Source organism: Chiloscyllium plagiosum, unplaced genomic scaffold (genome assembly GCF_037043375.1).
Source record: "Chiloscyllium plagiosum isolate Xiang-an unplaced genomic scaffold, Cpla_swu_hap1 HiC_scaffold_35, whole genome shotgun sequence".
In the NCBI taxonomy this organism is placed as follows: Eukaryota; Metazoa; Chordata; class Chondrichthyes; order Orectolobiformes; family Hemiscylliidae; genus Chiloscyllium; species Chiloscyllium plagiosum.
Window position 1 is genome coordinate 36,494,396 of NW_028270173.1, and position 18,145 is coordinate 36,512,540.

Here is an 18,145-nt window from a genome sequence, read left to right on the forward strand (position 1 = left end):
TGGAAGGTTTAGGTTTTAAGGGGAGGCTGGTTAAGCTGGGACTTTTTTCCCTGGAGTGGAGGAAGTTGAAGGGTGACTTATGGAGATTATAAAATCATCAGGGTCATGGATAAGGTGAATTGTGAAGGTTTTTTTCTCCAAGGTGGGGGTTTTCAAATGAAAGCACATAGGTTTAAGGTGAAAGGGGCAAGATTTAAAAGGGATCTGAGGGGTAACTTTCACACGGTGGGTAGTGTGCACATGGAATAACCTGCCAGTGGAAGTGTGGATGCAGGTACAGTTACATCATTTAAAAGACATTTGGACAGGTACATGAACAGGAAAGGTTTGGAGGGTTATGGACCAAAAACGGCAGAGAAGAAGGCGTTTGGTATGCTTTCCATTATTGGGCAGAGTATTGAGTATAGGAGTTGGGAGGTCATGTTGTGACTGTACAGGATGTTGGTTTGGCCACTTTTGGAATATTGCATGCAATTCTGGTCTCCTTCCTATTGAAAGGATGTTATGAAACTTGAAAGCTTTCAAAAAGAATTTACAAGGATGTTGCCAGGGTTGGAGGGTTTGAGGAAAAGGGTGAGGTTGAATAGGCTGGGGCTGTTTTCCCTGGAGCGTTGGAGGCTGAAGGGTGACCTTATAGAGATTTATAAAATCATGAGGGGCGTGGATTGGGTAAATAGACAAAATCTTTTCCCTGGGGTCAGGGAGTCCCACTAGGGGCCAGAGGTTTAGGGTGAGAGGGGAAAGATGTAAAAGAGACCTGAAGGGAAAGTTTTTCATGTAGAGGGTGGTGCGTGTATGGAATGAGCTGCCAGAGGAAATGGTGGAGGCTGGTACAAGTGCAACATTTAAAAGGCATCTGGGTGGGTATATGAATAGGATGGGTTTAGAGAATATGGGCCAGATGATGACAAGTGGGACTAGATAAGGTTCGGATATCTGGTCGGTATGGACGAGTTGGACTGAAGGGTCTGTTTCTGTGCAATATATCTCTCTGACTCTAGGACTCTAAAGGCAAGTGGGATGAGTTTTGTTTGGAAAAACGTATCGAAGAGTTGGACCACAGGATGTGTTTCCGTGCTGTATGACCCTATGACGCTAAGTCTGTAAAACTTACAGAGTTACTAAGCACTGACAATAGAAGTGGTGAGAATATCTCACCCTCTTGGAATCTTACATAAAATCAAAAAGACCTCCAGATATTTCCCTCACTACTGCCTTCCCCAAATGTTTCCTGGCTTGTGTCCAGAGATGATGACCCCAACAGTGACCCAGATATTGTGCCTGATGTTGCTCTGCAGATATTGACCCTAATGGTGACTCATGATGTTGACCCTCATGCCAAACTCATAAGTGTTAACACTCTTGGTGCTCCCAGATGTTCTCCGAGTGGTGCTCCCAAAATATTATCCTATTGTGTTCCCCAGATGTGGACCCTGACCCCGCGTTCCCTGAATGTGAACAGTGAGCTGTGACCCTGCCCAGAAAGGACTGTGGAGCTCTCACCGGCCACGGATGTCCAGGTTGGAGATGGCGTAGAAGTACTTGGAGAGATTGTGGGGGTCGACGCTGGTGGGTCCAGTGGCCGGCCGCAGCAGCCGGAGCCGCAGGTCAGTCAGGGTGAAGAAATCTCTCAGCTCCTTGGTGGTGTCCAGTTGGCCATACAGTGAGGCCATGTCCCCAAAGCGGGGACCCCCAAACAGGGCCAGACGCTCCTGGATCTCGAAGCGGACCATCTTGTCCACCTTCCACACGTAGCCCCTGGAGTACTCCTCGGTGCAGATGATGTCCAGCACTGAGGCGGCCCTCAGATCCCGGGCCTTTCTCGGCTCCATCCCGAAGGAGTTGAGGCAGTCGGCTGCGTAGAACTGATAGGGCTGCCAGCTCCGCCCATGGTCCAGGGACTTCTCCAGGACCATCTGCTCCGGCCGGCCAGACTCAAAGGTGATGATGATGTCTTCGGTCAGCTCGATGTTCTTCCCCCAGGACAGGGTGATGTTGACCACCAGGGGCTTGGGAAAGCTCCTCCAGGACACACTTTGCCAAAAGCTGGTGGGAATCCTGCCTTCGTCATCCAGCATCAGCTCAGGAGGGTGGGCCAACTCAGGCGTGTGAGCATCACACTCATTGTTGCACATGTACGGGTTCTCCTGGAGCAGAGAGGGGAACGACATGGGTTAGACACAGAGTAAAGCTCCTCTACATTGTTCCTATTAAATACCTCCGGGACAGTTATAGTCCAGGATTAGGTACAGAGTAACGCTCCCTCTACCTTTTTCCTATTAAATACTGCCAGGTCAGGTACAACAGAGGGTTAGGTCCAGAATAAAGCTCCCTCTACCTTGTCCCTGTCAAATACAGAGGAACCTCGATTATCTGAATGACAAGGGCAGGGACTACTTTGTTCAAATAATCAAATATTCTGATAATCTAATGTTCAGATAACACAGTTTAGCCAAACATCAGGACGTTGAGATCTTGTTTGAATATTCCAAAATTCAGATAATCGACACTCAGGTAATCGAGGTTGCTCTGTATTTGATAGGGACAATGTAGAAGGAGCTTTATTCTGGATCTAATCCAGGACAGGCACAGCATAGGGTCAAATACAGAACAAAGCCCCCTCTACATTGTTCCTATCTAATATTCCCAGGAAAGGTGCAGCACAGGGTTAGACCTAATGTAAATCTCCCTCTACACTTGATCTATCAAATACTTTTAGGCAGGTACAACATGGAGTTACAGAGTACAGCTTCCTCTACATTATACCTATCAGTTACTCCCTGAAATAACTCCACAAACACCAGTATCCTGCCATCAAGTCACCCTTTATTTACACCTGGACAGTCATTGACACTGATCCAGCTCCCTCTGAACCAGCTCTCAGAGTGAACAGAACATCTGACACTTCTGTTTATATCTGTCAGCCAGTGATCCCAGATCAATGACCTTAATCAGGAAACTCATTTCCTGCGAGGTCCAGCTGGCTTACCCGGTCACAATCACTACGCTCCCAGGAGAGGAAAAGCACAGGGTTAGATACAGAGTAAAGATTCTTCTGCACTGTCTGCCATGAAATACTACCAGGACACAGACATCACAGGCAGATTAATCTTCCCTTCTACATTGTCCCTGTTAAACAGTCTCAGGGCAGATACAGCATTAGATTAGATACAGAATAAAACTCCCATCTGCATTGTTCCCATCAACTACTCCCAGGACAGGTACAGCACAGGAGTAGATACAGAGTAAAGCTCCCTCTACATTGTCCCTATTAAATAGTCCCAGGAAAGTTACAGCACAGGGTTAGATATGGAGTATAGCTCTCTCTACATTATCCCTACCAAATACTCCGAGGGAAGTCGCAGCATAGAGTTAGAGATGCTGTTGAATGTGCCACCTCCCACCCTGAAGCAGCACACCCTCCTTTTTAAATGACCACACAACTCTCTTTGTTGGCATGGAATCTGTAAACATTGGCTATTCCCTGCAAACAAATAAGTTAAAGTATGTGCTAAAGATGGAGAGTGTAGCAATACACAAGGACAAACAAGATTAATGAATCTGCAATTGTCACAGCATCATCTAAAGGGATCAACTAAAGCTGTGTAATGGCAAAGATTATTTTTAGCTTTCTATGTAAATGAAATTGAGCGAATATTGATAACAGAATCCTCAAGCTATTTAGAGTATAAATGAATAATTGAGCAATAGCAATGTTAAGTGCTCTTGAAGTACTGTTTTCCTCAGTACATCATTAACAGCACCATGTCCCAGCACTACAACAGAAGCTTCAATGACAAGAGGCAGTTGCAACAGTGAGGGATTTCGAGGAACAGTTTCGGCTCGGAGTTCAAAAACTGGGATCATTTTCATTCCACTGTTGCTCATTGAACTCACAGACCAACATTGACTCCCAGCGCAGCAACACTTCCATTTAAAAATGTTCATCCTTCTTTTCACATCCATCCATGGCCTCACCTCCTGACCTTTTGACTCCCCCTGCACTGCACAATCTCCTGTGATATCTTTGCACTCCTCCAATTACAACCTCATGAGTATTCCCAATTTAAATGCTCCATTTTTGGGGCCGATGTCTTCCATCACCTGGGCCCTAAAGTTTGCAATTGCTTCACTAAACATTTGTCCCACTGTCTATTCCTTTCAGGCTTCTTACAGCCTGTGTGTTTGACAGATCACCTGTCCTGATATCACCTTAAGTGATTCAGTGCCAATTTTGGTCTGACTTAATCTCACTTAAACACATTGGGGGTGTTTCACTGTGTTAACGGTGTGATATAAATACAAGCTGTTGTTGTTGAAACAGGTATTAAAACATCATAATCCAGGCACACAGAAAGAGAAAGAGAGAGAGACTCAACAGGTTCCTGCGGTGTGTGTTTGAATCAAAACAGGAAAGTGAGTGGAGCACTGGAGTGTAAACACAGCAGTTTCTCAATCCTTGTTACTGCAACAAATCCACTCACCCGTTGATGTTTATTTCAGAAGGTTAAGTGCTGTTATCTTGGATTTGCAATGTGTTGTGTGACGAAGATCCTGCTTTCCTTACTAGCTAAACCACTTGCTATCAGCATGCCTCTTTCCCCTGGTTAATGATGTACCTTTGGAGGATTACTAAGGACAGAAAAGTTCACTCCCAGTAAAATCATGTCACTTCCAGGTCATGATTAATCTGACACTTTTGTTTGACTTAATTTATGTAGCGCCTGAACATGTCCTGAGTCATTTCACAGGAACATTAATCTGGAAAAGGCTGACACTCAGCCACGTCATGAGATAGTAGGACTGGTGAACTGAAGGGAAGAGAGAACAGTGGGAGGGGAGAAGCTGTAAAATATTTTGTGATATTCTGAGGTGCTGAAAGAGAGATGAATTTTCTTTTCATTAATGCATTCTGTTTTATTTACAGGATGTGAGCATCACTGACGAGGACAACATTTCATAGAATTGTGGAAGTATGTCATTTGGCCCATTGAGTCTACATGCATCCTCTGAAGAGCATCCCCCATTACCCACCCTCACCCTGTAACTCTACATTTCCCTAGCTGCACACCTCTGAATATTAAAGGCAACTTAGCATGGCCAATTCACCTTATCTGCATGTCTTTTGGACTGTGGCAAGAAACTGGAGCATACCCACACAGGCATAGGGATAATGTACAAACTCTACACAGTTGTCTGAAGATGGCATCCAACCCACATCTCTGGTGCTGTGAGGCAGCAGTGCTAACCACTGAGCTACCTTGCTGCAATATATTTGTTGCTAATGCCTAACTGACCTTGAGAATGTGCCGGGCATTCTATTCTATTTGGAAAGCAGTTCCTTCATTTTGACACTGAAGGAATGGTGATATATTTCCAAGGAAGGATGGTGTTTGGCTGGGAGAGGAACTTGCAAGTGGTATTTCTTTTCTTTCCTACCCTGTGCACAGCTTCAGCCTTTGTTGATCCTCATCACTCATTGTAAGAAGAACAGCTTGCTCGAGGCACTTGCTACTTCTGAAAACTACAAGGAACGACATCGGATTTACAGCACTGAGACAAGTAGGACAGTTCCAAATGTGTTGCATGCACATAACAATATTAGGGTGGAAATGGCCTGGGGTATTATCACAAGACCATTAATTCAGGAAGCTCAGCTAATGTTCTGGGGACTTGAGTTCAAATCCTGCCATGGCAGATGGTGGAACTTGAATTCAATTGAAAAACAAAATCTGGAATGATAACCATGAAACCATTATCAAAAGCCAAAAACATTGGTTCATGCATGTCCTTTAGGGAAGGATAGCTGTCATACTTACCTGGTCTGGCCAACATATGACTTCAGATCCACAGTAATGTGCTTGACACTTACCTGCCCTCTGGGCAATGGGGATGGGCAATAAATTTTGGCTTAGCCAGAGACACCCACATCCAATGAGTGTTTAAAAAAAATCTCCTTTGCATTATAACAACATAATTTTCTACTCCATTATGCCTCAAGTGTTTACCTGGATTCCTCTTAAATGTATCTCGGTTATTAATCTCTACCAGTCTCTCCAGGAACAACTTTCATGTTCTCACCATTGTCCAGATTGGGGTTTTTTTCCTGACATTCCCAGTGGGCATTCAGCCACTATCTTTCATTGGTCAAATGGAGAGAAAAGAAATGTCATCAACACCAATCTCATCCAATCATCCATCTTCAGCTGCTTCCATCCATTATAATGTCAGTGTGGGGATATTTGCCAATGATTGCACAAGGTTCAGTGCCATTCACAACTTGTCAGATGCTGAAGAAGTCCATGTTCAACTACACCAAGATCTGTGAGAGAAAGTGAGGGCTGCAGATGCTGGAGATCAGAGCTGAAAATGTGTTGCTGGAAAAGTGCAGCAGGTCAGGCAGCATCCAAGGAACAGGAGAATCGACGTTTCGGGCATAAGCCCGAAACATCGATTCTCCTGTTCCTTGGATGCTGCCTGACCTGCTGCGCTTTTCCAGCAACACATTTTCAGCTCTACACCAAGATCTGTTCAATATCAAGGCTTGGTATTGCAAATGGCAAGCAACATGCACGCCACACAAATGCCAGGAAATGGTCATCTCCCATAAGAGACAATCTAACCACCTCCCCTTAGAATTCAATGTTATTGCCATCATTGAATTCTTTACTATTAACATCATGGGTGTTCCCATTGACCAGAAACTCAGCTGGACTCATGACCAGAAACTCAGCTGGACTCAGCATGTGAAGTCAATATTTACAAGACCAGGTCAGTGGCTAGAAATACTGCAACAAGTAACTCATCTCCTGACTTCCCAAAGCCTAGCCACCACCTACAAGGCACAAGTCAAGAGTGTAATGGAATGCCTCCTACTTGCCTGGATGGGTGCAGCCGCAACAACACTCAAGAAACTTGAAAACATCCAGGACAAAGCAACACACTTGATTGGCACCACACCCACAAGCATTTATTCCCTCCAACTCTTGATGCTCAGTCAGCGTACTATCTGTAAAGTGCACTACAGAAATTCGCAAAAGATGCTTACACAGTACCTTTCAAACCCATAAACACATTGATCCAGCAGATACAGAGGATATATGTATCTACCACCTACAAATTCCCCTTCAAGCCACTCACCATCCTGATTTGTAAATAGATCGCCATCCCTTCATTATCACTCAGTCAAAATCCTGGCAATCCACCCTGGCAACAGAACATAGACTGCAGCAGTTCAAGAAGGTACCACCTTCTTCAGATTAACCAGGAACAGGCACAAGAGAATGAAAGTAGGCCTTCAGAATGCTCAGACTGTCATCATTGTATTGAGTTCAAATCAGTTCAGGACAGTCAAATGCAATGGAATCTGACAGTGCAGAGGAGAGATTGCTAAGTAATTACTAAACTGAATCAATTTTCTGGAGAACGTGTGTTGAAATCCCATCCTAGAGTTCTTTAGAACTCAATTTAAAAATCTTGGTTCAATCTCAAAGTCAGACTGACTCACAGTGACAGGTATTGGTGGTTTTACACATTATTTTAGAGAGTCCCATGTTGATCAGTCTTAATTGACCACTGCCACCTTTTGCTGGACTCTAAACATCCACATTCACTGTCCTTCTCTGGTTTGGGCCTATATGTGACTCCAGTCCCACACCAGTGCAGCTGACTCTTAACTACCCTTGAAAATCACCAAGCATGTTACCGAACCCACTGTCAATGGCACAGCAGTACCTTCTCACGGCAGGTAGGGGTGGGAATAAATAGCTACGATTCCCACATGCAGAGATTGGATTTTCTAAAGGAAGAACAATTTTATGCCAAGTTCTTGTGAGGCAGCTCGATGGAAATCTTAGCACTGGAATTTAATTATGAAGGAAGTGAGCTGACAGAAATGAATGTTTGCTCAAGTTAATGAAACTCAGAACTCTGCACCTGGTGTTTGTGTCCAAACATTTCAGAAGTGAGAAGACCAGACGGAGGTTCCAGTGAACAAAAAGCACACGAGAGAAAGAATGAGCATCAACAGCAAATCTTCTCTAAACAGTGGTGCAAATCCCACATTATTGCCAGGATGCTTAGTAGGTCAGTCTTTATAGAGCGCAGTCACCTTTCACTACACGCTGCACTCCTACTTTTCTGATAAAGTGTCTCAAATAAGCAACTCTCCCCACCCCCATGTCTCCCATCTCACCCCAACTGATCTCCCCACTGAACCCAGCCTCACTGAAACTCGAAGCTGTGGGCAGCTGGTCAGCTATTGTATGGATTTTATGTGAAAGCATACTGAAAAAATTTCTTCCTCCTAGTCTCCGATCTATCTTCCACCTCTGATCACGTTACTAGGGGCGTGGAAAATGAAATAAGGGCTGCCAGCGAGAGCTAACCTTCCACCGACAATAAACAAGATATGTTTTCTGGTGGGTATGCAAACTGAAGATTTGTGGTAGAGCAAACAGAGGAAAGTGAAAAAGAGGGTGAGAGAAAGAAAGGATGACTGACAGGCAGAAAGAGAAATTGAACAGAAAAGGCAGAGACAGAAAGAGAGAAGTAAAGAGGCTGAATAATGAGTACAGAAAGATTGGGAAAGAAACATTTTTGATTTTTACTAGCTCCACTCAGAACATCAGAACATCTCAAACCGCACTGAATTTCTGAAGAAAGGTCCAAATGTTAAGTCTGCTTTCTCTGCACAAATACTATCATATGGCTCAGTTTCTCCAGCAATTTCCGTCTTTGTTTCAGACCTTCAGCATCCACAGTTCGTTTTCCATTGCAATTATTTTGTCTGTATCCCTGATGTATTTGGAGAACTATGATAGCAAATTGTGCACAGCTCGATCACACAACTACCAGAAGGCCATAAGATATAGGAGCAAAATTCGCCCATTCAGCCTACTGTGCCTATTTTGCCATTCAATCATCTCTGGTATGGTTCACAATTCTATTCTCCTGCCTTCTCCCTGTAAACTTTGATCCCCTTATCAGCCAGCAAGCTATCTCTGTATTAAATGCACTGAGGACTTGGCCTCCACAAGCCTCTGCAGCAATGAGTTTCCCAGATTCACCACTCTCTGGCTGAAGAAATTACTCCTCACCGCAGTTCAAAAGGGTCATCCCTTCATTTTGAGACTGTGCCTTCGGGTCCGAGTCTTTCCTACTAATGGAAACATCTTCTCCACATCCACTCCATACAGGCCTTTCAGTGTTCTTCAAATTTTAATCAGATTCCCTAACATCCTTCTAAATTACAATCAGGCACAGACACTGGTACCTGATCATCAGGTACAGGTACCATCAACCACTTCTCATCTAACAAGCCCTTTATCTCTGGAAACATTCTTGACAACCTCCTGTGGAGTATCCCCAATGCCAGCACATCATTCCTTCGATATGGAGCCCAGTACTGCTCACAATATTCCAAGTGTGATCTGACCAGACTTGTACAACAGTACACCTCTGTTCATGCATTCTAGCCCCTTGAAATTAATGCCTTAAGAGAATCCTAAACCAGGACTCCCAAGAGTCTGATTAGATTAGATTAGATTCCCTACAGTGTGGAAACAGGCCCTTCGGTCCAACAAGTCCACACTGACCCTCCGAAGAGTAACCCACCCAGACCCATTTCCTCCTGACTAATGCACCTAACACCATGAGCAATTTAACATGGCCAATTCACCTGACCTGCACATCTTTGGACTGTGGGAGGAAACCGGAGCACCCAGAGGAAACCCACGCAGACATGGGGAGAATGTGCAAACTCCACACAGTCAGTCGCTTGAGGCTGGAATCGAAGCTGGGTCCCTGGTGCTGTGAGACAGCAGTGCTAACCACTGAGCCACCGTGCCACCCGTATTCGTGCTTCAGATTTCTGAAGCCTTTCCACATTTATAAAATTGTTTTCTCCTCGATTGTTCCTACCAAGGTGTATAACTGCACACTTTCCCACATTTTATTCCATTTGCCACTTGCTTGCCCCATCTCTTAACCTGTCCAAGTCCTTCTGCAGCCCTCTTCCCACTTCATCAGCACTCCCTGTCCTTCCACTTGTCTTTCTGTCATCTCCAAACTTAGCAACAACGGCCTCAGTACCTTCATCCAAACTGTTAATGTATACTGTGTTGTGAACAGATGTGGTCCAACACTGACCCCTATTTGTCACTATCTGCCCCCCTGAAAAAGACCCCTTATCCCAACTCTCTGCCTTCGACCAGTCAGCCAATCCTGCATTCATGCCAGTACTTTGCCCCTAACACCATGGGCTCTAATCGTATTTGGCAACGTCATGTGTGGCAGCATGTCAAAGACCATCTGGAAATCCAAATAGATCATGTCCACCGGTTCTTCTTTGTCAAATTTGTTTGTTACTTCCTCAAATTTGTGAGGTGTGACCTGCCCTTGACGAAGCCATGCTGACTTCACACTATTTTACAATGCACTTACAAACACCAATGAGATCATGATCAAAAGATCTACTTTTGGTGATATTAAATAATTATTGATCAGGAGACTGGATGGCTCTCCGCTGCTCTCTTCAAAACATACCAGGGAATTGTTTTATTTTGTACTCACATTGAGAGGGAAGATCAAGCCTTAACATAATGTTTCACTCTAAAGATGAAAGCACATATTCAGTACTGACCCTGTGAAAATCAGGACTCTCACTGACCCTTATGTGGCACAATTCCTTCACTGCACAGATTCAGCATTGCGTCTGACAGTGCAACACTCCCTTAGTACTAACCCTCTGATGGTGCAACACTCCCTCAGTACTCACCCTCTGACAGTGCACCACTCCCTCTCAATACTGCATGGAGAGTGACAGCCTGGATTATGCGTTCTAGTCTCTTGATTGGACTTGAATCCCTGACCTTGGCTGCCTGTCTCTGTCTGTGTTTATAATTAAGTTTGCACGTGGGTATTACAGAGAAGAGGAAATGGAGAATAACAAGAGATGGAACCAAGACATTCATTCAAATGGATCGATAAAAAAAAAATCCATCCCTGGATGACAGGGTCATGGTCAGTCAATCACTACCACAACAACAGCAAATAATTCTTCAAACATTCCCCCCCTCTCAGCTGCTAAAGTGAGCAGAACATTTCCAACAGTACAGCACTCCGTGGAAGCTCTGATCCAGGAATCAAGAGGCTGGTAACGTTTAACGTGCTACTGGGTTTATTAAGGACAGTGGCCCCAGGGAAAGTGAGTGAGATATTTGTCAGAGTAAGGATTAATGGGGATATAGTCTACAGTCTGAGTTTTAATCCATTTCTTGCAGCCTGTTCCAGCCTCTCCACTTTCCATCTGAGTGCTGAAGCTTTAGTCACAGGAGAACAGACTGCGATATTACAGAGTGAATGTTGGGTTTTTTCAGACTGAAATCCCATCTGTTTTCAAAGCTGCTTAAAATAAACTCATTTAAACTGGGGCGGGGGGGAAATATCGTAGAAGTATACAATATTTGAGGAGGCCATTCAACCCATTATGTTAATGCTGCCTAGCTGGAGGCACGATAGGAACACTCTAAAAATGGGGGAAAATATATAACTGAAATGAAAAGAAAGTATTTGGTGACTGGGAAAGAATGAAAGAGGTTTACTAATTAGATAGCTCTTTCAAAGAGCCAACGAAGGCCAAGTGGATCAAATTGTCCTCTTCTGTGGTGTTAGACTCTATGAGCAGCTGACAAAGAAATGAATCATGGCATTTACATTAACAAGAATAACTCATGATTATCTCAGTTCTTGGGAGATGCTGATGGGCCCAAACTGGCTGCTGCTTGCCTATTACAACAGAGACTGAACTACACATGGACTTGACTGGCAGTGAAGTGTTCTGGGACAAGGGGAGGTTGTGAAAAGCTCAATACAAACACAAATCCTTCATTTCAAGATGAAACCCAGAGACTAAACATTAACATTGACGGTCAAGACTAGTTTGAACTTTAGGAGTTGGTACTGGGATTCAGAAAAGATTGCTGTCGGACATTTAGCCAACCAAGGCACAAACTGCACCTTCTGAAGAATTAATGATTTTTTAAAAATTTGTTCAAGTTTGTCGGTGTCACTGGTTGACAAGCATTCATTGCCTGCCTCTATTTGCACTGGTGAAGGTGGAGGTGAGCTGCCTGTTTGAGCGATTGCAGTCCTTGAGATGTAGATAAACTGACAGCGCTGTTTGGGAGTTCCAGGATTTTAAGCCAGTGACACTGAAGGAATGGCGATATTGTTGCACGTCAAGATGGCATGTGACACTGGAGCCGAATGTGCAGGCTATGGTGTTCCCATGTATCTGCTGCCCATGTCCTTCTAAGTGGGTTTGGAAGATACTGTCAACCTAACCTACACCAAATGGCTTGCTCTGATTCAAGAAGGCAGAATGTCACCACCTTCACAAACTAGGGATGGGCAACAAGTGTTGGCCCATCCAGTGACACCCCCATCCCATGAATGAATGAAATAAAGGATTGGGGTGAGTTGGGTAGAGCATCTTAGAGGTGGTAAATATTGGTGTAGCTGTGCATTAGTAGTGAATTGAATGATTGTTGAAGGTGGATGGGTGCTAATCATGTGAGCTGCTTTACCTTCATAGAATCATGGAATCCCTACAGTGTAGGAGCAGGCCATTTGGCCATCGAGTCCATACTGACCCTTTGAAGAGCAGCCCACACAGATCCATCATCCAACCCCATCCCTGTAACCCTGCATTTCCAATGTCTAATCTACCTATGCTGCACGTCTTTGAACTATGGGACAAAACCAGAGAATCTGGAGGAAACCCACGCTGACACAAGGAAACTGTACAAAGTCCTCCCAGGCAGTCACCCGAGTTTGACTGTTGTGACTGCTGTGAGGCAGCAGTGCTAACCACTGAGTCACCATGCTACCCCTTGGATAGCATCAGGCCTTTTGTTGGAGCTGCACCCATCCAGGCAAGTAAGGAGTATTCTATCACACTCGTGATTTGTGCCTTATACATAACGGGCAGTCAGCAGATGAGTTACTTGCTGCAGTATTCCTAGCCTCTGATGTGATGATGAAGCCACAGTATTCACTTGGCTGGTCTAGGTCAGTTTCTGGGCATGTTAGTAATGTAGCTGAATGGAAAGGAACAATGATTAGTTTCTCTCTCATCGGAGATGGACAATTGCCTAGTATCTATCTGACTCAGATGTTACTTGATACTTATACTTAAGTGTGGATATTGTTGAGGTTTTTCTGCATTTGGACATGGTCTACTTCAGTATCTGAGTTGTTGCAAATGGTTCTGAACATCGTGCATTCATCAGCAAACATCCCCACTTTTGAACTTGCGATGGAGGGAGAGTTAATGCAATAGCTGCAAGTTAGTTCATGCAATAGCTTGGGGGACCTAGGACACTCTGCTGAGGAACTATTGCTAAGTGAGAGAATTGCAACAAGCACATCCATCCTCCTATGTACTAGATCTGATTCTATAGATATAAAATTTCTCCCTGACTCTCACTGAGACAAGTTTCACTCCAATGCCTTGATGCCATATTCTGTCAAATGCAAACTTGAAATCAAGGGCAGTCACTCTTATCTCACTTCAGAACCTCAATCATTTAATCTACATTTGGTGCAAGTTTGTAATGAGATCTGAAGCTGGTGACCCTGGAAGAACCTGACTGAGTGTCGGATTATTCCTTTGCAAATGTGCCTGACAGCACTGTTGATGACCCCTTCCATCATTTCGCTCAGGATCTAGCATAGGTTGTTAGAATGGCAATTAGTTGAGTTGGATGTGTTCTGATTTTTGTCTGCAGGGCATATCTGGGCAGTTTTCCACATTGTCAGAATGATGTCACTGGAAAAGCTCAGCCAAGGGTGTGGCATGTTCTGGTGCAAATGTCTTCAGTACTATTGCTGGAATGTTGCCTGCACCTGTAAGCTTTGCAGCCTTCAGTGTCTTTAGTAGCTTTTAGATGTAGCGAGGAGTGAATGAAGTTAATTGAATGCTGGAACTACTTCAACCTCATACTTTGCTCTGATGAGCTGGGTGGCCCAATCATTGATTCATGTGGAGCCTCCACCTCCTGTTGCTTGTTCAATTATCAATTATGAATTTGAGAGGATTGCAATGCTTAGATCTGATTCATTGGTTGTGGCATAGTCCGTCCATTGCATATTGGTTCTGCTGTTTGGCATGAAGTAGTATTCTGCAGCAGCTTGACCAATAGACATTTAATTTTTAGATATGCCTGGTGTCGCCCCTGGCATGTTCTCCTGTACTTTCTGTTGTATCAGGTTGATCTCCTGGCTGATGATAATGATAGAGTGCAGCTTATGCTGGGCCATGAGGCTACAGATTGTGGTTAAATATGACTCTGCTGTTTCTGATGATGGCCCACAGTATCTGATGGATGTCCAGTTGAGTTGCTAGATCTGTTTGGAGCCTGTCCCATTTAGTATGATGGTAGTGTTGCACAATGCAATAGAGAGAATTCTCAATGAAAGGATGGGACATTGTTTCCACAAGCAGTCACTTCTACTGATGGTTACACATGAATACTTTTGGCAAACATTACAACACAGATTGTGAATTCAGTGACACAAGGCTCAGACAATTCTGAGTGGTTCCAGATGGTATTTAGAGATCCCAGTATCTGTCCAAATTACGGAAGACTACAATGTAATAAGTGTGATTCCTAACTTTAAGAAAGAGACAAGAAATGAAGCATTGAACTGAGAAGCTTTGCTTTCACTGTTTGCAAAGTGAAATTTTTGTGAGGGATTGTTTATAATACTGTTTAAGAGCATCTTGTGAGACATGAGGGAATCCAAGTCAATAGGCGGTCATGGTTGAATGATGAATAGTATGTATTTGAAAAGGTGATTATCTTGGAGATGGTAGGTGCTGTGTGCCTAGCTTTCAAGAAAAAAATTGACTGACTCAGAGAATAGTGCAATTCACTAGCTCCAGGTATATGAGACAGCAATCTCTTAAAGTAGTTGACAAATGGTTATTTGGTACATTCAGTGTAGTAAATCGACAGGTATTTGAACAGTCTATGGTAGCATCAGAGGGCATTAGGTTCAGAACTGGTGCTACTGCCTGTCATTTTCTTTTAACTGAGTTTAAATAGCAATTGCATCTAAATTTACAAACTACGCCAAATTGATGGTGAAATAACTCCACAGAGGTTTTGTATCTGTGGGAGAATTGTTAGATAAGTGGCAGCCATTTTGATACATTTTAAAAGCCTGGAAACCATTTAGAATCTCATCTTAGTGCCAACTTGCCAAAAGTCTGTGTTTTCCATGCCCAGCTCAGATGGTTGGCCTTGCAGTTGTACTGATACTTGAGAAGCCAATTCATTGCTTGCATGGGGCTATTCTTCTCTTTGCAAGGACCTATTGTACATTAACACCTGCTATCAGCAACTAATTAACACTGTCCAGACATTACTAGTGATTGAAGCTAGTGACTGGGCAGGGTGCCTAGCTTGCTCATTATCCTGCAATTAACAGTTTGCTAATTGTTAAACGATTGTAATCTGTATAATCACGCAACTCTATTGTCCTTTTATGCACAAATGTCATTGTCACTATCTTTTATATGTGAAACTGGGATTTGTGGTTTGTCCTCATCGCCCTGTAAACTGGTTGAACGGTAGTGTTTGGGGCCTAGTTTTGCTGCTCCTCTCCATTGTAAAATTGCTGTTGTATACAGCTGTAAATGTTAACTGTTTTTTGTAAACTGTTTTGTAATTTTGTAATAAAATTTTTAAAAATCACCCAACTCTCTCTATCTCTTCAGAATGACTTGTGACCATTTGGTCGATTTGTCTCTCCCTGTGAGCTTACAAATAAACCAGTCAATACTCAAGGCTTGCGTGTGGTGCTTCACTTCTAACTTGGGCCGCTATGAGTGAGTCACACACTGCATAATTTTCTTCCACTCCCAACAGTTGGTGTAGCCGGCAGGACCTCTACTTCACGACGTTTCCTGGAACCTGTTAAATTTTGTCCCCTATCCTGTTGAGTGCCTCCCTGCGACAAGACGGGAGATGAAAAGTGACTGCTGCAGGCAGGCAAACTTTGAGCTACGAGCTGGAGTGAGTGGGATTGGGCTGTGGCGAGAGAGGCTAGTTTCAGTTTAGCGATTCTTGAGCCACGAACCAGTCAGACTGTGGCGATGGAGGTGACTAGATTTAGTTTAGTGGTCCTTAGTTGAGAGGAAGAGGTTGAGATTTTTTGGTAAGCCTTGAACCACGGGCCAGTTGGGCCATGGCAATAGAGGTTAAGTTTTGGAGTTGCTCCAAACGTTTCCATCGGCAGTTTGTGTCCGTTCCTCCTCTGAGCCAACAAGCGGGAGGAGGGAGCTGGGTTCCCTTGTAGCTATGGAATGTGAGACACTGAGGCAAGATTGGGTTGAAGGAGACTGCGCTGGACTTTGTAACTAATTAAGCCGTGTCCGAATTGAGAGATTGACCAAGAACCCGATATTTGTTATCTGTCTCAGCTTTTCTGTTGTCTCTTTCTTTTGGCTTGGCTTGTTTTGCTTTGTTGTTTTGTTTTGCTCGTTTGACCGACACACAAATCAGCTTTCAAAGATCGGCAGTGATGGGCTGCCCCTGGGGATGACGTTACCTCACCCTGCTGAGCCAGGTGGCCCTTCAACCTTTCGCTCCCTCGGAAAGGATACGTCAGTGCCACGGTAAATATGGGAAGTGCAAGAATGAGGTCAGAAAACTGCTGGTGCCACCAGGTTCACCAGCCACCATGGTTTGGAGGGAGACGGGCGACAGTCGTTATGTTATTCCTTTTACCTTTGATTTCTATGGGTGGACCCATGGAAATTGGCCTGACGCAGGTTAATTTAACTTAGACAAGATTGATTACTGGTTAGTTAACATCGAGTGAGGATGTGGCGATACCACCTGGGAGAACAATTGCATGCTCTGATGCATAGAAAAGTTTAAGAAAATTGCAAAAGGGCACCACACCCCCAAGATTAAGGATCACCACCATCCTTCTGGAAATCCTCCCTCTACTGCACCTATTCCCACTGCACCCCTGCCCTATTCTCCTCAATACCCTAAAACCCCTGCTTCAACTTGGGCAGCATGGTGGCACAGTGGTTAGCACTGCTGCCTCACAGTGCCAGGGACCTGGGTTCAATTCCCGTCTCAGGCAACTGTCTGTGTGGAGTTTGCACATTCTCCTTGTGTCTGTGTGGGCTTCCTCCGGGTGCTCCGGTTTCCTCCCACAGTCCAAAAGTGTGCAGGCCAGGTGAATTGGCCATGCTAAATTGCCTGCAGTGTTAGGTGTAGAGGAATGGGTCTGGGTGGGTTGCTCTTCGGAGGGTCAGTGTGGACTTGTTGGGCCGAAGGGCCACACTGTAAGTAATCTAAAACTCCCGAAACCGAACCTTTAATGGATAAAATTGCTGCCTTTGTTGCTACTCGCAACGGAGGACAAGCCGGCGCTGCAGCCAGCAGTGCTTCTGCTGTTGCAACAGCACCTCTGCCTGCATCTAGTGCTTCACTGCAGCAGGCGCCTGACTCTACAACCTCTGGCCACTGCTATGACACCCATTTAAATCGGCAACAGCGCACTGATTCGAAGGGAGGCACCACCTCAAAGGTTGATAGTCATCTCATGCCACAGTTGCCCAGAATTGTGATAGGTAATACGCCGCTTGACAAACCCTGGACCCTTGCTGAGATCCGCGGCATGCTAGAGGATACCTCAGATCCCATTAAGGGCCCTGTTCCTTTCTATAATTGGCTTTTACAAATTTGCGGCATTTACATCTGCGTTCCACAGGAGGTGTAGACTTTACTTCAACTGGCTTACGGTTCCCGTTGGGCCACTGTTAAGGGCACCATTGATTTTCCCTGCACACACTGGGTCACAGCTGAAGAGCACTCTGCCTGGCTGGGTAGATGTGTTAAGGATGCCATCATGAATACTGCTAGACAGCACAGTGAGGTCACTCGCTGCCTGCAAAAGACAACTGAAACTGTCCCTGATTTTCTTGCTCATTTTAAACATACATGTGTGAGTTCAGCAGGCATCCCTACAGAGGACAATGAGACCTTACTTGGCAGATAGCCACTTGAAAAGATACACTCACTACCCTTAATAATATGGACAGACACGGTCCTTTTGACAC

The 18,145-nt window shown here is 44.5% G+C and overlaps 1 protein-coding gene across 13 annotated transcripts in view; it reads right to left on the reverse strand.

Moving 5' to 3' along the window:
• LOC122541318 (netrin-G1-like) overlaps positions 1 to 18,145 on the reverse strand; it is a 76,402-nt gene that overhangs the window by 36,074 nt on the left and 22,183 nt on the right. For all 13 annotated transcript variants that reach the window (XM_043677975.2, XM_043677974.2, XM_043677976.2 and 10 more), the window contains one exon: positions 1,504 to 2,147. In XM_043677975.2, the coding sequence (XP_043533910.1) occupies positions 1,504 to 2,147 (644 nt within the window). The remainder of the gene's footprint in view (positions 1 to 1,503; positions 2,148 to 18,145) is intronic.